At 38.4% G+C, this 22,000-nt stretch overlaps 2 protein-coding genes across 4 annotated transcripts in view; both read left to right on the plus strand.

Moving 5' to 3' along the window:
* Positions 1–3,005, plus strand: part of efna3b (ephrin-A3b) — a 320,073-nt gene extending 317,068 nt beyond the window's left edge. For both annotated transcript variants that reach the window (XM_028794858.2, XM_051923655.1), the window contains 3 exons: positions 1,592–1,657; positions 2,006–2,083; positions 2,710–3,005. In XM_028794858.2, coding sequence (XP_028650691.1) covers positions 1,592–1,657; positions 2,006–2,083; positions 2,710–2,828 — 263 coding nt within the window. In that variant the 3' untranslated portion in view covers positions 2,829–3,005. The remainder of the gene's footprint in view (positions 1–1,591; positions 1,658–2,005; positions 2,084–2,709) is intronic.
* The window catches only part of slc50a1 (solute carrier family 50 member 1), a 510,780-nt gene that overhangs the window by 83,270 nt on the left and 405,510 nt on the right, over positions 1–22,000 (plus strand). The window lies entirely within an intron of this gene.

Below are 22,000 nucleotides of genomic sequence, written 5' to 3' on the forward strand. Positions count from 1 at the left end.
GTCTTAACCAGGTTATCCACCTTAACTTGATTGTGTGTGTGCGTGTAAACGCACTGATTATCAGAATGGACAGAAGGGTGAGAGAGAGAGAGACATAGAGTGATCAAATGAGTGTGATTGGTATGGTTAGATAGGAGCTAATGGAAGCAGGAGAAGAAGCAGGTAGCATCAGTTACAAAGCTGGTAGTTATTGTTTTAAGGTATTATTCTTGACTATAGCATATGGATAGATTGCATAGTAAGTGGGAGATAAGGCACTACCATTGTTTTAATAATCCATAAAATATGCCTAAATGAAGCAAAGGCTGAACTTTCATTTTCTGAGTGATGTTCCAATTTTCCTTCTCAATGCTTGTCACAATATTTTACAGTAAGTGAAGTGAATACCATACATAGAATTTAAACAAAAAGAATTGTATTGCGTTTAAAAATAAGTTGAATGAGTTTTAAAATCAGAAGGATTTAAGTGTCACTTTTCTCAGACGATGTATGATGATTGTCATCTTGACTCACACTTTGAAACATCAACTTCAGCATAAAGTACATCAGGAAGTGTTAATGCTTTGCATGCATTACTTTGTAATTATCTACCTTTTATTCATACATAAGTCATCCTGGGAATAATACTAACGTTTAGAATACTAAATTGCTTGGCCTATTCTGGCAGTAAATTACTTAGATAGCCTGCTGTTCCTCTGTGTCTCCCAAATCCTAAGCAACTTGTGTAAGATCTTTCTCACAACTGTTGTCAACAACATTACACCACTGTCATAACTGTGTCACTAACATGTCATAATACATGAGGCAGACTAATGATTCGACCTATGTTACATTCACCCAGTTGTTCATATGAGTAGGGTACACATTGATAAAACACTATTACAGGGGTTGCAACAATAGCTCAAGAGTCCTGAGGTCACCATGGCCTGATTTGGTCTGGATATCAACAATGTTTTGGCTGAAGCTCCATTGTCTACTATGAACAGATGAACCAAAATTTTTCTATAACTGAACACTATCATCTTCAAATAGGTTTACATATAAGTTGCAGTATTGTGTCTTAGTGCAACTATTTCTTCTGTTGTCACTAAGTGTACTTGCCATGGCATCTGCAAGTAACACAAAACAAATAAACACTTTAAGGAATAACAATCTAGCTTCTTTATATAATCCATGTCACTGTGAGTAATACAAACAAGTTGTACCTAGCCACCAGATGCTACCAAATGAATGGAAGTAAATAACATCTGTGTACAGGAAGGCATGTGCCATGCCTTGGCTTGAGATCCATTTTAACTATAGTTATCATGGTGGGTTTACTGAGATCAAGTCTGTCAGTGACCATATGCTACAGAAAGGTGCATAATACTGTGATGCAGACAAATGTTTCCCATTACCTGTTAAAAATTTTACTCCCAGAAAGAGGTCTTTGAATGTAAAATGTTTTACTGTTCTTCTGTGACTGGTTGTTATTTTATATTTAATTATGTAATTAACATCAAATTATTATATCACTGATAAAGCCCATCTTAGTAATACAAGCATGCTCTGAATGGGTTTTATTTGATTCTTGTTTCTCTCTGAATTACAGCAACACCAACCCATCACCATGGACGAGCCTGCCTAAAGATGAAGGTGTTTGTTTGCTGTGCTACCAGTAAGTATTGCGGGTTGAGCTTTCTAGTTGGATCACCATATTATTCCCTTACTGAACAATATCTAGAGTGTGAAACAGTCCCATCCACCCTTACTTATCCCTATCCTCATTGTCTGGAACTGGTTAATGATAGGCATCTTCTCATTGGCTAAGACAGAGCAAGTCCAGACCACATCCACCATACTCCTAAACTTTCTAAACACTTGACCAATAGAGTCTTGAAAGTGCTGTCCACACCTGACTCTGCAGCTGAATTATCTATCATCTGACTGCTGTTCTGTTTGGATGGTGTGACACCTGGTTCTTGGTAGCTGACTAAGAAAGGTGTCTTCCTTTCTGTCCTGGCAGCCTCACAGTTGGATGAGAAACTCCACCCCACTCCACCTGACTATACGTTGAGACCAAACATCAAGCTGGAAGATCTTGGTGAGTTTAAGGATACTGATTAATCATAATGATAGAACTGTTCGCATGAAGTCATTGTATACTCAGACCTTTTAAATGTATTTCTAACATAGCAACCTTGGTATAGGGGATGAGATTAGTGAAGCGTGATTCAGAACAATGGAATAAGAAACTTGCTAAGACAGGTTATAGCAAGAGCACGGACCCTATAAGTAGGGTTCTGAATTGCCTTTTCTTTTTGTGAGGTGGTGAATGTGTGCAACTCTCAAGAGGGGCCACAATAGGAAGGCCTTTCTTGGTGAAGGTCACCATGAAGGTCTGAGGCAGAATATTAGTAGGTTAAGAGCATAAGGTTAAATCTGCTGCAATGCACCTCAAATCGGCCAACATGTGTTTTATGGACAACAAGCTTTGACTAATCTGTGGGTTGATAACTAATGTTCAAATAATCTTTATGGATGGCTCCTGTAGAAACAATACCAAGTACTGCTTGGACAAACATGGTACCGTGCAGCAAAATGTCAAAGGTGGCTGGGGGTTCTTCTGTTTAAAGGAGAAAAAATTGTGCAACTGGCACAGATCGGACATAATGCATGATGTGTCTTAGACAATGTCTTGTTCTTTCTTTTTCTCTCTTTGCTTTTTAGATAACTTCAATCCAGAGATCCCAAAACTGGAGAACAGTATCAGCGGTAGCAGCCCATCCAGAGAGCATCTGTACGCCACCGTGGCAACACTCTTTTTGTTTGCGCTGTCTGTGTCCTAGCAGGCATGATTTGAGCCTCACTTAAAAAAAAAATGCGAAAAAGAAAAAAAAAAAAAAAACTAAAGCATCAGCAACTAATAAAGACAGTGATTTTTTTCCACCAGGAGGTGGGCAGACTTCCAGGGGTTAACACGATTTAAAAAAAATTTTATAAAAATATATGACAAAACAAAACAAGTAAATGTATCTATACAAATGCTGGACCTAAATCATCAAAACAATGGAAAAAAAAATACAACAGGAGCTACTGTGGATCTCCAGGAGTGGCATGGCTGCGAGAACACTGAATGCAGAGCCACACCCACTAATCCTGAAACAATTTGACATGTAAAAGTGGCAAGCAGTGGCACAACACTCAGCTTACAAAAATTGATATTGAAACAAATTTTGTGTAAACCCTGGAATTTTGGGACAACATAGACACTGAAATTATTGTATGAACTTTTCTGGGCAGGGAGGGGGGAACTTGCTAAAACAAACGCACAGACTCTGAGTGCTGATGCTTGACAAACCGTAAGTAAATGCCTGGAAAGACTATGAGGCACTAAGTGAACCTCATCTGGGGCACATCATTTGGAGAGGTTTGTTTCAGACGCTCACGTGTCAGTGAATGGATGGGATGGTTTGACATCTAAACTGTACTGTATCTTCCTTCATTTTTAGTCTGTTACTTTTTTAATTTTTATTTTCTACAGCGTTTTTTTTAGCTTTGTTTTAGCCAAAAATAAATAAATAAAATAAGAAGAAGCCACAAAGTTAAACATATATATATATATATATATATATATATATATATATATATATATATATATATATATATATATATATATATATATATATATAATATCTAAACTGGCATATATATATTTGTTCAAAATAATCCATAAACCAACCGACTTCTGCTTCTCAAAGGGGTGACCATTTGTAATAATTCTTACCATTTCTGCTAGAAACTGTACACATTTTTGGATGCAGTTTTTGTTGGAAAACCCTGCAATTTCACTATATTATCAGTGCTTTACTGGAGATCCTACTGGAAGAACATGGAATACTAAAACAGATTATTAAAAGGACCTGTTGGTTTTCCCAGACAGGCTCTGTCTCTGCAGGAACTCAAGAAGGGAGCTTTCTGAGGAACACTTGATGGCTTTGCTGTGGAACTGGTGAAACTGAGGGATTCCAGTCTGGATGTTTATAAAAATCCAACAGCCTTCTTTCCTGTCTGCAAAGTTATTTGCTTAGTTTCTGCTGTAACAACTGTTGCCAAAACTATGCTATGAAAGGTTTCTTAAAAAAAAAAAAAAAAAAAAAAAAAAAACACCTACCACCAAATGCAAATTAAAGCTGGTCATATTTTGTATTTTCTCTGTTTGTTTCTTGAATATAAAGATGACCAAGTTTGAAAAAAGTCATCTGTGTGAAGCAATATGGTACCATTCCACATCCTTGTATAACTGCTGGCTGCTCATAATGTGATGTTGATCTCTCTATCCTCAGCACCACATATCTTCACCTTCATAGAAGAAGACCCTGCTCTGTGCCTAGTATGTGCTATGGCAATACTCTGCCCTCTCATAACCTCTAGTCCGCATCTGTACTTAAAGATTCAACAAGCTCTTCAGTGCTCTTGACATTCGAGAAAAGAGACAGCAAGTACTGTAAAAGTTAAAATGGAAGGCCTTTCCAGTCCCACAATTTGATGGCAGAAGGAGCGTTCACTTTCCTCTCTGCCCTCTTTGTTTGTGTCCATGAAGTTGACAGCACTGAAGGCAGAGGCAGGCCCTGGGGAAATTGTTCCTAACAGAGTGAGGCTGTCTGTTGAAAATGCGATTAGTCTTGATTTCTTAGAGCTAATAAATCATGTGTCAAAAGTGCTGTATTGAAATAAATAATTATGTCTCTCTATTGTTTAATCAATACTGTTTCTACAGTAACAAGTATACCTAGTCCCCATTAATAGTGACAATGATGTGCGGGCAGCTTGGCTTATACGCGAGTAAGGACTGTTTTGAGAATTTTGGGCATGTCAGATATACCAAAATCCCAGGGCACACATTCTGTCTTAAAATCGGCCTTGTTTCTACCTGAAGCTCCCTGTTGCTTCTCATTCCCTATTCGTTTGCCCCCTCTGTCAAGCCGTTCCGTTTCTCCCCACGTTGCCCTTATTCACTCTCTTTACGGCATGGTTTCAGACACTTGCAGCCCTCAGACGCGAGAAGTTCAGGCTAATTACCTCGTCTCAATAGCGTTATTGTTGTGTGGAAAATGTAATTAACAGGCGTGACTGATCCCCCCGCTGCATCAAAGCTGATTCCTGTCTCATCTGCGATTTCGCCAGGGCTTAACTGCTTCCTGCTCTGTTCTGATAAACCAGGAATAAAGCTGGTTTCGCCGGCACACTGTCTTATAAGAGGAAAAAATAATTGCAGTCCTACAGAATGGCTGTCATCATCCTGAACAGAAAATTAATTTTACAAATGGATATTTCTGCGCTAGAGGAAAATGTGGTACAGCCCATCGTCAGGCTACCGAATGGAAAAAGCTGTTTTGTTAATTTTAACATGTGGAGAAAGAGACCAGTGAGAGTTTCCGTCAGGGGCAGGTGTTTGCTGCATCTCCAGTAGCTTAGTGCCACTACTCTGAAAATGGTAGCTCACTTTATGGTGCTTTGCCTCATTTGTACCTGTCAGGTAGACCTGTCTAAGGCATCATCATTCTGCCTCGATTTTTGATTGCATTAATAAAAGCCCCCACTGTTCCAACACCCCAGGTTTACTGTCAGTGTGCTTACAGATTAAGTATTCTCTTTCTGTCCTGTAGTCCTCATTGGCCTTAAATCCACTGTTCCTTCCACAAATCAATTTGTCCCACTGTTCACAATTTACCACTTCATGAGCTCATGCTGCCTCACTGCAAGGAACCCAGAGTTGACGTCCGGGATCCTCCCTGCATGTTCTCCTCATGTCTGTGGGGGTTTCCTCCCACAGTCCAAAGACATGCAAGATAGGTGGTGATGCTAAATTGATCCAGATGTGTGTGTGTGGTCACCCTGCAGTGGCATGGTGCCCGGTCCTGGGATTGTTCTTTCCTTGTGCCTCTTGCTTGCTGGAATAGGCTTCAGCCTGCCGCAACCCCATTCAGGATATAGTGGAGTCAGACAATGGTATGTTATGTATGACCTTCTCTGTAGATTGCATGTATAATATTGGTTAAATCTACTTATCCAGACAGTCAGCATTGCCATCCCACTGCTTTTCAAAATCACTTAGCCTCACTCCCTTCATAACTGACATCTCCCTACTTCTTTAAGCAAAACTTCTCTTTCTTTGTCCCATCTAGGCAGCAATTTAACACAGCTTAACACACTAAATCCAGGCTTCACTCTATTGGATCTATTGTATTTTCCACTTTCATCTTTTCTTTTTACTGTTCATGTCACAATTACTCTTATACCCACGGTATAACCCCTATCTAGTCCTGATAATCATTTTCTTAAACTGGCCGCTTCAAAAATCCCCTTAGCCTTCCTTCCTGCCTGTCTGCTCTTCTGCAATGCCCCCCTAGACGCAGCATCACAAAGCATCCCTCAGAAACCACAATGAATTAAGCAAGGTGTGTACTGACCTGTCTGCTTAGATTAAATGAACCCTCTTTCCCCCAGACTGGCTGGATGGCTGAGCTGATGTTAATTCCTGTGGCAAACTGCTGCACACAAGAACTGTAGCCTTGGTTAGAATGACTACAGGGGTATTGTTTAAGACAAAGCCATTATGTTGTATGAGACAATGCACATAAGACTGAGTCACCCGTTAACTTTCAAAGACAAACTGTCTGTTGTTCACGTTGCTGCTCGGCAGCCCCAGCTTCCTAAACAGCCATGCAAGCACTCATTCCTGGACAATGTTGACTGCTGATGTAGTGCCTTGCATGCAGGCTCAAAAGAATGGAAGACTGTGGACAAGATTTGACCTTAGTCCAACCAACATTATGAGCAAGATGACAGAGAGGTGTGAGCAGAGGAAGCCTTGTTACAGTCACAGTAATAACCAGTTGTGCTTATTTTACTGTGAATTCATTACTTTTATTAGAAAAAAAAAGGAATAATAAGATGAACTAATGTTTGCCCGGAGATTAAATTCCCTTTTACATTAGCCATCATCAGTACAAGGGAGGGCTTTCAAGAATAAAAACCTTTTTACAGTAGCCATTAGAGAAAGACACAGAAACCTTACAAAGTGCTGTGGTTTGAGAACCACAGGGGAGGCAGCCTGGCAGTGAAAGTGAACGAGAACAACCATCTGGGTGATGGTGTTCTGCTTTATTTTCTTGAGCCATGTGGAGTGGGATGTATGCAGCAGGGGCACAAAGAGGCAAGTTCATGGAAAAAGTCAGAGTTTAGTAGCCTGGGGGCAGCAGCTGATCCCTGTGTCTGCAGACAGCTCAGATGAGTCGTATCAAGGCGAGACAGCCCTAATAGTCCCACTAGGACAGACGCATTGCTCTGTCAGTTCTGCGGTATATTCCATTTTTCTATTTAAACAAGTTCTTGAATACTGTATTGTCATGGTAAATTAATGTGCTATTGTAAAAATGGATACAATTTGAACATAAACTATGATAATATTTACATCAGATTATCTCAAATGGCAATCAACTAGTAATTACTACTTATTTTAAGGTAGTAGCTTAAATAAAATGGGTGATGTAAAAGTTAACACTGCTGCCTCACATTTCCAGTGTCGTGGGTTCAACTCCTGGACCAGCAACCATATTTATGGAGTCTGCACGGTCCCACCTTTTTTTCCTCTGGTGCTCCAGTTTATTCACACATCCTAAAGTTGTACATATCAGATTAACTGACAGCCTTAAACTGACAGTGTATGAATGAATGTGGCCTGCAAACAACTAGTATCCAGTCCAGGGTTGCACTCAGTGTTGTTCGGATTGGCTCCCCACTCTCCACAACCCCAAATCAGAATTACACATGTTAAACATAGAAGAACTTTTAAAAAGTATGATGAAAAATAAAAGAATGGCTAGATGAAAAAATTGGAGAGATATATTAAAAAACTGAGGATAAGAAGACTTAAGAAAGCAGAGCACTGCTTTTCGTAAGTAATGGTGTCACTTCCTGAAAGAAAAAATTGAAACCTTTTATTTAAACTGATATATGAAAGGTTTTTGAGAACTCTTAACGTCTCCTGTGTGCATGTGACTATAGGTGTGCAGACAGGTATTCTTAAGGGTTTGATGTTAGGTCACTGAATGTGTAACAATGTCTTAATAAATCCTACATGAGCTAAGGTAGTCAAGCCAAGCGAGGGATTAGGTGCTTGTATTTGAGGTGCAGACAGAGATGCTGGCATAAACCTTTTTGTGGTAGCTGAAGCCTTTTAATAGTTCTGCGATCAATCAATCTATCCAGCCATCCATCAATCATATGCAGCTCTTGACTCAGAGGACATGATCACAGTGTCAACAAGAACAGAATTTAAAACAACAAGATGAGGTTCAAAGTTTTATTGTTATGTAACCTTTAATCCCAATGGATTTAATTTGGCCATTTGCACACTAATAAACAGAAAAAAAGACTTTATAGTCAAAGTTTGTAAAGTAGTCTAAAAAAGTTACTAGTATAAAACACTTGATCACATAAGTATTCACCCCCTTCAAGTCAGTATTTGGTGGAAGCACCTTTGACAGCCATAACAGCCCTGATTCTGTGCATGTGGGTCTCCATCAACTTTGCACATCTGAACATTGCCATTTTTCTTTCGTATTCTTTTTCTTATTCTTCTTTGCGAAACTGCTCAAGCTCTGTCAGGTTACATGAGATCTAATTCTTAAGGAGACTGAGATTTGGACACTGACTCTGCAACTTCAATTGATTTTTTTTAGCCATTCATGTGTAGCTTTGGGGTTATGCTTGGGGTTGTTGTTTTGCTCTTCCCCCATGGTGTAGGTTTCTTAGCAGACTGCATTAGGTTTTACACCAGATTTTCCCTGTATTTTGCAGCATTCATTTTACTCTGTACCCTTATAAGCCTTCCAGGACCTGCTGCAGAAAAGCATCACCACAGCGTGATACAGCCAACACTAGAACTGCATGTTTTTAGACAATGTGCCGTGTTCAAACATGCAGTTTATTCTGGTGGATGAAAAGCTCAAATTCGGTTTCATCACACCATAGAACCTTCTTCCAGCTGACATTTGAGATTCCCATGAGACTGGACCATGTGTTTGCCTGGGGGATTGCCAACCGGGATCCCGAGTTGTTTTGTCATGTAGTGGGTGCGGCAACGGACTGTACCAGTGCATGCTCCCCAACTTGACTTGACTTCTGTCAAATTCTAAGTGAGATGACACGTGTGCCATTTTTACAGGGGTTTTCTCCTCACCAGTCTTCCATAAACCTGTAAGATCTAATGAAGATCCTGGGCAGCAGTTGTTGTATACACAGTCTCTCCATTCTTAGTCACTGTAACTTGCAACTTGTTCAAAGTTATTGCAGGGCTGTTGGTGACGTCCCTCATTAGTTTTCATCTTGCGTAATAACTCCATTTTTAATAACAGCCTGCTCAAGACATTTTTACAGCGGTGTCATACTCTTTCCATTTTTAATGACTCGATGCCAAAGGATATTCGGTGACTTGGTCATTTTCTTGTCTCCTTCCTCTGACTTGTGCTTTTCATTGAGTTGCTTGGCATGTTCTTTTTCTCTTTATTGTGTAGGTTAGGCTGCCATACTGATTCACCACATGTTGGACCTTCCAGATAAAGTGCATTTATACTACAATCAATTGAAAACCCTTGACTACAGACAGGTGATCTCCATTGAGCTAATTATGTGACTTCAAAAATCAATTGGCTGCACCAGTGATGATCTAGGTGGGTCACATTCAAGAATATGAACTCTTAATGTGATTAGTTTTTTCTGTTTGATATATGTAACTCATTCAGGTCATTTTGCAGAGACCTGTTTTCACATTGACATTAAAAAGTCTTTTTCTGTCCATCAGTGTCAAAAGAAACGAATGAAATCCACTGTGATTCAATGTTGCATAACAATAAAATGCAAAACTTCCAAGGGGTGAATACTTTTTATAGACATTGTAAGTATACAAAGGTGGGTAGATTTAGTAAGACCTTAAGAAACAGCACGGTACCATAAGTACAGAGAAATCAATCAGAAAAAAACACCAACTGTAGCAGAACTGAGCCTTGGTAAAGAGGGAGTTGTGTATGTGTTCACCAACATTTTTAATAAGAAGTCTTTGGGATTGTGGGAAGGTAGAAAAACAGTTTGGGTTTTGACAAGTTGATATGACTGAGGCAGCAATAGCAGGTAGTCTGAAACTGTACAATTAACAACTTTGTAAGTCAGTGGCCAAGTATTTTTTATTTTAAAATAACTAAGGACCTCTGCCCCCTGCTCACTTTGCTCGCCAACCCCCAGCTGAGCCACTCAAAGGGTGTCGGGGTGCTCCTCCGTTAGAAAAAGCAATTGTATTTAAAGAGCAGGTATATAGAAGAGTATGAGGGGCGCGGGAGGAAGACGCTTTGGTCCTTAGTTATTATAGACAGAAAATCAGTTAGTTGAGTATTTCACTACAACTGTCTATTTTAAATAGCAATGAATAATAAAATGTAGAAAAAAGTAAAACGTAATATAACATAATAAAAAGTAAATAAAAAATTAAATAACATTAAATGCCTTGTCAAAAACAATATTATGAATTAATTTATCCTCTAACTTACATTCTATAAATGTTGCGTTTTTGCATTTCAGTTCGCATATTGTTGGGGATATACTTCTCTTTTTTGTTTATTGGACGATTCTCTTTGTTCTTGATTTTTATTATATGCAGCTCTTTTTTGTTCCTTTTTTTAAAAAATGTGATATTCATTGTCAGCTCTTGCTGCTCTTTTTTATCACAATCTAAAATTCACTATTCTTGAATAGATAATTTGCTTTTCTACCTTCCCATTATAACCAACTGTGTCGAAGGGCAAGTTAGCAATAAGAGTGTCACAGGGTGATGCAGAGAGAGGTTGTGCTCAGTAGGAGTAATGATTGGGCGAGCGGTGTAGAGGGGAGTAGTCAAGGCTGAATAACGCAGACACGATGGAAAAGTTTTTTAATTTAATAGAGCAGTGCTTCCCGAACTCAGTCCTGGAGATCCACTGTGGCTACAGGTTTTTGTTAAAACCAACTTTCGTTTTTCATTGGACACATTGTCTAATTAAGTGAATCATTATTTCCCTGTTTCTGTGTTTTGGAGTTAATGTAGAAATTACAAACTAAGTTTGGTAGATTTTTATTAAAATGTAACAAGTAGTTATATGGGGAATATGTAGTTTTTTTTTAATTCTTAACAGTATTTTCAACCTAATTCTCATTCTGCTTTCCAGGTGTTCTGGTTATTTAATTGATTATTTACTCATTAACGGGTCTGACACTGAAGTCATTGCAGCTTTCATCATCCTGGTTGTTAATTGTCACTATTAGGGTTAAATGAAGGGAGCAAACTACACAGGAGAAGGGGAAAATAATAGGAAAACAACAAAAGAGAGTTAAAGCATTTATAGCTTTAGAAATAAACAGAATATTTCTAAATGTTTTATAAATGTAAAAAACCATACTGTTGTGTTTTTCTGAATGCAGAATAAGAGTAGAGTAAAAAAGACCAACTAATTAAATGAGATCAGTTGTTATCGATTATTATCACCGATTGTGAATCTGGTTGGAATAAAAACCTGCAGTCACATTGGGTCTCCCGGACCGAGTTTGGGAACCACTGTAATAGAAAGATATAATATCAAACAGGAAGTCAGAGTAGTCAAGCTAAGTGAGGAGTGATGTCAGGAATATATCTAGGCTGAGTCAGCAAAATCTCAAACCTATTATAATCTTTTGATGTGTCAGGCAAACTCTGAGCACCATGTATCAAAAGACCCAAAGGGCACTGATATTTAACCATATAAGAAAACTTAACTAAATACTGTAGAGAGGCGATGGATGCAAGAGGGTACAATAAACTGCCTTTTGTTCTATATAAGCCAAAGAAGACATGAAACAAACTCAGAAGTAGAAGGCGCCTGTAAGTTCTTCATTTTGCAGGGATGGCAGTTAGTGCTGTCAAAAGCAGGTGATACTAAGAGAAAAACAAAATAAACACACCAAACCTTTAAAGAAATCTACAAAATCTTGGCAGCATATTAGGACTTGTTTTGGCCCCAGGTGTAAGAATGGATGCTCCTCAATAAGATGTTTGGATTGCCTGATCCCTTGATGATTGCTTCAGAGAAATTGGTTACCCAGGGAGCAACACGTGTTTACCTTGTAGTGCTGTAGCTTATCTGTTCATATTTACTAATTAACAATGTAACTAGATGGTTTCCACTGTCAATCCAACCTACAAGTAATACATTCGACTAGGAAACCAATATTGTGATGTCTGATAAAGTTATGTTTAGCAGCGATAGCTTCAAAAAGTATATTTAGGCCCACGTTTAAAAGCCCATGGTACTTACATATGTTTGCTCTGTGTACAGCCCAATGAGACATCTATGAAAATGTGACACCAGCATTCTTGACAATAGAAAACCAAACTATAAAATGTCCGCAAGCACTCAACCATCTTTGTGGTGTCCACTCCTTAAAACTCTCGGCTATAGACTGTCTGTCAACATCCATAAGTTCAAATGAAAGCTTAATACCTATTTGCCTTTCACTTTCCTCCTTATACAAAATTTTGAGATTTATGCATTCTTTTTAATATTATGCCAACACTGTTTTATTTGTTTTAACTATTATACCCTTGTCTGAATGTCTGTAATCTCATCAAGTACATTTGTGATGATATTCAATATGTAAAGCAACAGAAAATGAATATTGGACTGCTTAATGGATTGAACTGTGTCGTGCAGAATTAACTTTTCTTTTCAGGAACATGAAAATTTCTTTTCTGTTTATATAAACTGAAGAAAAGTGAATTCGGAAAGAGAAACAACAGACATCCAAACAAAAGGAGATGATGTGGCAGCAGGCACAATGGACAATTTTCTTTAGGTTTTCTTTAGGTGGTTGGACAGACAGATCCTGAAGTCAAAATGTAAGTAAAAAATTCATTTTTACCTATTTTGTCATGTTATTTTCTAACCTGCTTAATCCAGACTAGGGTCACAGGGGGCTGAAGCCTATCTCCAAAAGCATAGGGTGCAAGGCAGGAACGAACTGTGTGCAGGAAGACAGTTCATCATAGGATGAACACACACTAAAGCCAGTTTAGCTTTGCCAGTTCACCTAACCTACATGTCCTTTATGTCTGAGGACAGCAGGATGAAACCAGACCACATCCACATAGACCCATGGAGAGCCTGGCACATGAACCTTACTGTGAGGCAGTGTTACTACTGCACCACTGTGCTGCCATACCTATTTTGTAACTTGCTTGTGTAGCTTAAGGGGTGCAGGCAGCTGGTACCTATCTTGATAAAATATTACACAATAAAGAAACTAAACCCAGAAGGGAAGTCTGTGTGCCACATGCTACATTCATAAACCTACATGCATCTCTTATCTGGTGTAAGACGCTAGGGGTCGCTGTTACCCCCTTTAAACCCAAGAGACAGACACGCAGGACACTGGGTAAAAACACTGAGAAGTATTTTTGTTATTTTCTTCTCAATAATAGTGCCCTAAACACCACAGCCACAATAAACAGGCAAAAATACACAATAATCTCAATTCTCTCTAAATATATATTTCCTCCACATCTCCCAGCAAGCTTTGTCCACTTCCACCTGTCTCTGGCTCGCCTACTGGGTCTTCAACAGTCTCTTATATAGTTCTTGACCTGGAAGTGCTTCTGTTCTTCCTCCCACATGACTTGCAAGCATTTCCAAGTCAGATGGAGAATCCCAGTTCTTTAATCAGCCTGGAAGTACTTCAGGGCTTCTGTCCTCATGACTTCCTAGTACTTCTGGGCTACAAGGGAAGCATGACTCCCCAGGTCCCTTCACAGCTCCTCCTGGCAGCACCCACAGTGCCCAGCAAGGCTGTGCTGCCGAACTCCATGTCCCATAGTGCCCTGCGGGAATCCGGGGCACTGCTGCAGTCCAAGGGAGCTGCCATCTAGTGTTTTGGGGGAGGCAGTGACCACAAGTAGCTGTCTTCCCCCATCCTTCCATTTCAGGGGCATCCCGACCAGGCTGAACTGCTGGCCGTCTGGTTTAATTTAGAGATGTTGATTAACATAAGTCAAGTACAAGTTAATTGACAAGTGGACAACTGGTAACCATGAAAATGTAGATCCTAGTCATTCAAAAGCATAGTCCATGAAACTGCCAATTTTTCTGAGTTACAATGAGCAGATGAAGGGCAGACTTTGAGTCTGTCACTGATGAGGCTAATGACTCTGCTGTCTGCTTTGACCTCAAAATTCCAAGTTCAGAAGGAATCACTTGGTGACAGTTACAGCAATTCCAATGTCCACAACAGGATACTAAGAAGCGAAAGAGAATACAAAAGTCTTAATAACAGCACATCTTAAACATTCCAACGCTAATTTAAAAAGAAATAGGAGTAGCTTCACCAGCTGTTATAAATGAAGTACGGTACATTTGTTGCATTGTAAGCACAGATGACAATGGAATGTTTTGTATATTGGCAAGTAGATATTTCCAGGTGTTTGGATCCCCATGGTTGAGGTGTCCCCCTTACATAATAATTTTATATATCCTTAGAATTTAGAATAATGAGGCCTGCATCTTGCAATCACAGAGTACATTCTGGAAAAGCAGGACTAGACCATTCGTAATGTAATACATCTAAAGGAGTGTTTAAGAAATGAGCTGTAAACTTTAATCCATGTGTACTGACACAAAAGAGAGAGTAATGAGTTTTAAGTGAAAGGACCAGGAGATGTGACATAATCTGAGTACAAGCCAAGTTCATTAACAAGAATTCTAGCCAATCTTTCATCCATCCAGTGCACCAAGTTTAAATGTTAGAAGAAGTCTTTTACACCAGAAAACACCAAAGATTTGTTTGCCATTACACAGAGTTATCCTAATCATGGATTATGCGGAAGTGTACCTTTATATGGTTACATTAATGACACGCAATACCAGGAAATTCTGGGTAATTTCGCTGTGGTAACTACTAATACAAATGTCTGAAAATGGTGGCATCTATAAGAAAAATGAAATGGCATTGCAGCATAATACAACAATATTTCTTCAGTATTCTAATACAATAATACTTTTTCAGGAAGACTAATATGAAAACACAAATGCTGAATTCAATTCCTTGGGTTAAAAGACAGAATAGATGTATACTTTATTCAAAATACTTCAGGAAAACATAACAAAAAATCATGAAAAACAATAGTCATAACACAGTGTGGATACTTAGGAACTAAATTATACACTTGAACTTTGCCATAGTATTTCAAATTGACGGCAGACAAGTAATTGAATGATTTGTACTGTCTGACAAAAAAACTATTACAGTAGCTGATTCTGCTTCATTCAAGGAATTAACTAGAATTAAATCATGTTTTTATGTTTCTAATCTGAAGTAAAGCTGATCAAAAATAGTATTGAAATTTGAAAACTTAAGGTCAGATTAGCACAAAAGATTTCTATGTGAAGTCAAACAAATGTAAATTCTAGAGAGATGACTTGTCAGTATTACAGAATTTCCCCTAACTGATTTTTTTTTCCAAATGTAAGGACTAGGAATCTTCAATCATCAACTGGTTCACTTCATTAAATCAGTTAATGGCATAATAAGAGAAATATCATTTGGTGTTATTAATAAATTACAGCTGAGGTCATCACCATAGGAATGAAAAATTAAAGCTATGTTTCTGAATTAACTTTCCTCATGACAACATATATTAAAAACCAAATGGTTCCAAGACTGAATTGCTAATAGTCCCAAAGTATAAATGAAAATGAAGGATTACTGTCACCAAACTGAAGAAAATGTAAATAATTCAACAAGTTTGAAGCTAACTTTAGTCTGACAGTTCAAATTAGCGAATATGCCCAAGTAAAAGGTCACATCAGGTCAGGTTGGAGAGCATGAACTGGTACAGAGCATTGCTGCACCCACCACACAACAAAACAACTTTGGATCCTGATTGGCAACCCCCCAGGCACACACACAGTCCAAGCCAACACTCCAGAAATGACCATATATCTGCTGCAGCCAGGTGTTACATGGGCTTCCCCTTGGCCTGGTCCAGCCACTTGGGTCCTAAACAATGAGGATACTGCGACCTGGATCACCCTCAGAGAATTGCACCACATGGCCATAGTACCGTAACTGACGCTCCCTCACAATGCAGGTAATGTGCCTCATTTGGGACTCCATGAGCAACCGCTGATTTGACACAAAGTCAAACCAGCAGTACCCAAGGATGCTCTGAAGACACACAGTACCGAAGGAGTCCAGTCTTCATCTCCGGTCACTGGATAGCGTCCATGTCTCACAACCATATAGCAAAACAGGAAGCACCAGGACTCTAAAGACTTGGACCTCCATCCTTTTGCAAAGATATCGGGCGCACCACACACCCCTTTCCAGTGACCTCATGACCCCCCATGCTCTCCCAATCCGACTACTGACTACATAGGAAGAGTCACCAGAGACATGGATGTCACTGCTGAGGTAAGCAATCCTATCGACAAGGTCGACACTCTCTCTGCAGACAGACACACTGCTGATGGCTGTGCCCAAGAGGTCATTAAAGGCCTGGATCTTTGTTTTTATCCAGGACACACGCAAGCCCAGACACTCAGACTCCTTGCTCAGTCTCTTGAGTGCCCTGATCAAAGCCTCCATTGACTCCGCCAAGGTCACAAGTATGTTGTGACTGAAAGTGTCAAAAGTCTCATTTAAGTCTAAAAGCATAAAAAAAATGTTACATTTTGTGTAATAGCTTATATTAAAATAAAACTTGCAGTACAGCACAACTTAAGGCTGATTCTGTAGAGAAAAAGATAGTCTTTGATAAATGTTTTGGTTTTCATATAGTCAATTGTTTTCTACTAGTGTTAGATAAAATTGTACCAGAGAGCTTCAATTGTCAGGTCATCTGTTATTCAAAATGAAATTTTGTTGTTTCTATCTTCATCTATGTATTTATAGGTTTATATGATTATTATTGTCATATGTTAAGTATAGAGTGGAATTCTTAGTTGCATGTGCTAATCAACATGCAACAGAAGTCAGACTGTGTGTCTAATATTCCATACAGACTGGTAAAACTTGCCATAGTTTTTAGTCTCCATTTATGTTTTATATTGGATCATTTTAATTAAATTGAGAATGTGGTATGTTTAAGCAAATGAAATGGCTTTCCACCTTAATTACATTTTCTTTTAAAGGAGGTCTTTTATTTAAAGCCTGTTTCATATTTCACTTGTACTTATTTTCTAGAAGATCTACTATAGTCTTCTAGTTAAGGTTCAGGGTTCCCTATGAGTACCAATGTCAAGACCCTTGATTAGTTATGGTTATGTCATGGTGCTTTTTGGGGTGTTTTCCATTTTTAATTTTCTTCAAATTTATTTGCTTGTATTGTTTCCATTCTTTTATTGTCATCATCTTAATGATGTCATGCAGTATTGCACACCACATTTCACATTTCACCATAGCATTTTGTCCTACATTTGTCACATAATGGCATATCAGACACAGCCTACTAAATGGCCAAGGGTCAATGTTAAAATTCTGTATCTATTTTATGGAAAAAATAATAAAGGACTCAATTCAAAAAGTATGCAGAAGAGAAACTTTTGTTTAAAATGTAAATTTTTCCTGACTAAGCACTATAGACTATACTTTTTGGTTTGCCCTTTAAATAAAAGTTTCCATGATTCCCAAACTACAGTTTTCTGTTTAGAACAGCCGGAGAAGAAACTTTTTACTTTTTACTCATTTTTCATGGCAGGACATTTAGTAAATTGTGAAGTAGTAATATTATTTAGGTAACAAAAAATGTGGTTATTATTTGCACATTTATCATTCAAGGCAAGAGAAGATCAAATGTAAATTAACAATAATGTTGAATGGTTTAATTAACAGGAAATATGTTTTCAATGTTTACACTTCAAGTGATAATTAGAACTAATACATGATTATGAAACCAAGTAGGACCTTTGACAAAATGGCAAGAGCTTACAGAATCAAGTAAGGATGTAAGACTTCATTGATGGGTCTTAACTTTATTCATGCGAAATTAAGTCACCCATTAAGACTGCTTTACCAAAATGTATAAATTCTTGAATGAGGTCTAAACACTAACAATGCAAAAACTTGACTCATTGCATCTTCACAAAAATTTGTATCTTGAACTTTCATTGTACAAATAAGGGATGGAATATTAACTATGCCTTCTATAACATATTTGAAGCTCATCCTTAAACATTAATACAACTATACCTCCTTGTCCTGTGCTCTGAAATGTACAGATAAAGATAAACTCATTAGAAATATTTATCACTTAAAATGCTGCCTCACAGTAAGGAGATCATGGGCTCTTGTCCCTGGTCATCCCTTTGTGGAGAGAGCTTTGAGTAGTGAGAAATGCACTATTTAAATGTAAAGAATTATTATTATTATTATTATTATTATTATTATTATTATTATTATTATTATTATTATTATTACTATAACATGTATTACTATGCTGATCCTTGTTAAGGCAGTGCTTGGAAAAAAAGAACTAAAAATTTGGTTAGAAAACTTGACACAGGCAGTGATATGAGTGGCATTAAACCACACTCCAGTTGGTGACTCTGACTTTATTACCACAGTGTGACAACTGTTTTTTCAGTTATCTAATGCTATCCACATCGACAGATTTTGCAGTAATGCATACTTTACTGTGGGTACTTGTTGTTTTATGGCACAAGAACTGCTATTATGTGCATTGGAAAGCAAGTAAATTTTAGACTGTACAAGCAATATTTTGATTGAAACATTGAACTGTAGCTGTGCAATTTAGAGGAACACTCTATGAGATATAGCATATATAAGACATATAAATTCTACCCCATTCATTGGAGGTAAATGTTTAGTTAAGCTGCTTAAGGTACAGCATGTCAGTTTCTAATGAGTTATTAAGGTGATCCGACCTAACAATGCATTACTGATAGAAAGGTAAAAGATGACACAGCGATGGCCACCATAATGATCAAATGTAATAAACTCAACAGGGGCAGCACAGTTTGTCCATAAATGTCACCCAGCCTGACCCGTGCAAAGAAGGAAAAGAAGGAGAACTGGAAGCAGGTTTAAATTAACTGTCTCAACAATAGTAAAATAAATATTTTGTGAGGTCTGGCAGTAATTGCAAATGTGTCAGACATCACCAAAAATAAAGATGATGAAGTTAAAATAGTACTTGTTTTCTGTAAATCAAGGTTTAAATGTGAGACAAAGGAGTGGAACATGCTTCAATTCCTTAAAGTTCTGTAAGGAACAAGTAAGATCAGAAAATGGACAGATGAGGAAGGATTGAATAGCAGAGCAATTACTACTTTAAGAGAAGTGGTTATCTTGGATTTGGTGGTTAGTGTAAATTTATGTGCAGATGTGATATTTTCCTTTTTCACACTGAAGGTTCTTTTACTCCCCAAAGAATACAAGCTTTGTTTAAAAATCAAGTGTTCTTAATCAAAAAATCCAAATTGCTCCGCTGGAGAATAGGGTATTATTTCCCTTCAAGGTGGCAGGAAAGACACTTTATGTATTCTTTCAGAAAGTGCTAATTTGAAGTCTTGACCTCAATTTTCATCCTCCTGATCTACATTTATGTTCAGCGTTGTGGTTAGCCCTACTGGTTTCAAATCCTGCTCTCAGTCGCTCTCTATGTAGAGTGAGCACATTCTCCCTGTGTCTCCATGGCTTTTCATCAAGGAAATGTGGTTTTCAACTCGCATCCCTAAAGACTTCCAAGTTACATTAGGTGCCGATTCTAAACCTGCCGACATTTCAGTGTGTTTGTAGGTGTGTGACTGCAAACTCTAATAGGCAGGGCCCCCTGTCCAGAGGTAGTCCCTGCTTTTCGTTCAGTGTTGCTATGATAGACTTTAGCTCCCCCACTCCTATTTGAAAATGTAATTTTATGATCTAAATTTATTATCCATACACAGGCAGGAGCTGGAGCCATCCTACCCCTAGAGGGAGCTGTGAATAGATGCCCCCAGAAAAGGCCTGACTTTCATTATGTAGAGCACCAATTATAAATCACCTGTCCTGTAAGAGCAGGACAAATTAGATTGCTGCTCATGAAAGAACCTCCGCCTCAGCTAAATTTAGTGCTCTTAAAGGTCTTGTTTGTTCTACACATGCAGAGCTGCTTAGTGAATCCTGCATCAAAGCCACACAGTGCTTCCCCTGAGAATCCAAGGCTCATTCTTTCTGTAACAGATTTGCTCCAAATTGGTGCAGATGAGCGCTGAATCAACCCAAAGCACTTCCCAGGCAATAAATTTAACCAGATTCACAGCAACAGCATTCTAAATATCAAATATGTACAGGAAATAAATCTCCCTTCCTCCCTCTCTCTCTCCTTTTCCATTCTTTTAATGAAAATGAATTCAATTGTAATTATAAAACTAAGACAAGGTCAAATTAACAAAACATTTAATAAGAAATAGAATTTATGCAAACAAAAATAAAACAATTATGTAAATAAAACCCTGTAGTTTGCTGCCCCATTGTTTAAAAGAAAAATTAACCTTGCTGTTCCAGAATGACTAAGCCCTATGGCAGGTGGATGTCACATTATTAAATCTGGGGAAGTGTTGGAAGAGTAAAGATTTGATCTAGGGGGCATTTAAATAAGCCATCAAGCATACACCGATCACCTGTCTTTATGGATTATTGTATCACTAGTAAATACTTAGCTGCCCTAATAGTTTGGATCCGGGTCAATGAAACATTATCTGACAGTAGCTACCTGCCTTTATAGGCTAACATCCCTTTAGCGGATCATCTAATTAGGCTTGTCAGGTTATGTTGTAAAAACTAATGATTTGGTAGGCAACAGGTTTATGTCTATTCAATAAATCATGACCTGGCTAATAAACATAGGAACTGGTCAGTATACTGCTGATAGCACGATGATAACCTGTCCTGACTAGTAATGTGCAGTCACTTGTGATGAACCTGACTGATGAGCACACTGCTAGAAATGCAATGACACGGGCCCTGCCAGGCACAAGACTGGACAAATATAATGTGTCCCTTCCTAAAAATACAAAGACTATTCAGTGTCTTTTTGCTAATTACAGCATATTCATAAATAATAAATTAAGCTAGTAAATAATAATGTAACTTTACAATCCAGGGACAGGTGCAGTGGTAGCACTGCTGCCTCACAGTAAGGAGACTAATTTTCGCATCCCAGGTCTTCCCTGCATGGAGTTTACATGGTCTCCCCGTGTCTGTATGGGTTTCCTCCTACTGTCCAAAGACATGCAGGTTAGGTGGACTGGTGGAGACAAATTGGCCCTCATGTGTGGTTGGTGTCAAGATGTGTGTGTGTGTGTATGGCCTGTGATGGACTGGGCCTACATGCTAGCTGAGATGGGCTCCGGCACCCCCTGCGTCCCGGTCTGGATTAAGTAGGTCTTTACAATTTGGATAATGATCAGTATATTTCTAACAGCACAATATCTATCCTTCCTAATGGACTTATGTCTTCCTAGTACTATTTATAAAAGTCCAGTTATTGGTCAATATACATGTGTCACCTCAATGACTGCCAGACCAATTAGTAAATGTTAGTTGCTGCTCAGTATCAGCGATTAGTCCAACAACTTCCTGCCCTTACAGCTTAAGGATAATCCATTTGATAAAGATGTTCTATAAATGTCCAATATCTGGTCAATATATTATTGGTTATCATCTCAAAAAATATTGAACAATTACTGAGTAATTAAGAATCCATGTCTAATCAAACGGTGACACAGTCGTCTGCCTTTCTGCCTCATAGCATCAACCCAATTCTCAGGACAGTCTGTGTTAAGCTTACATGTTCCTCCCACGTTCAAGCATGTTTTCTATGGATGTTTTGATTTTATCCCAAATCCCAAAGAGATGCACACTAGGTTAACTGCGGCAACCCTGAATTGTCTCAGTATGAGTA

The sequence above is a fragment of the Erpetoichthys calabaricus genome, chromosome 2, assembly GCF_900747795.2.
Source record: "Erpetoichthys calabaricus chromosome 2, fErpCal1.3, whole genome shotgun sequence".
Classification (NCBI taxonomy): domain Eukaryota; kingdom Metazoa; phylum Chordata; class Cladistia; order Polypteriformes; family Polypteridae; genus Erpetoichthys; species Erpetoichthys calabaricus.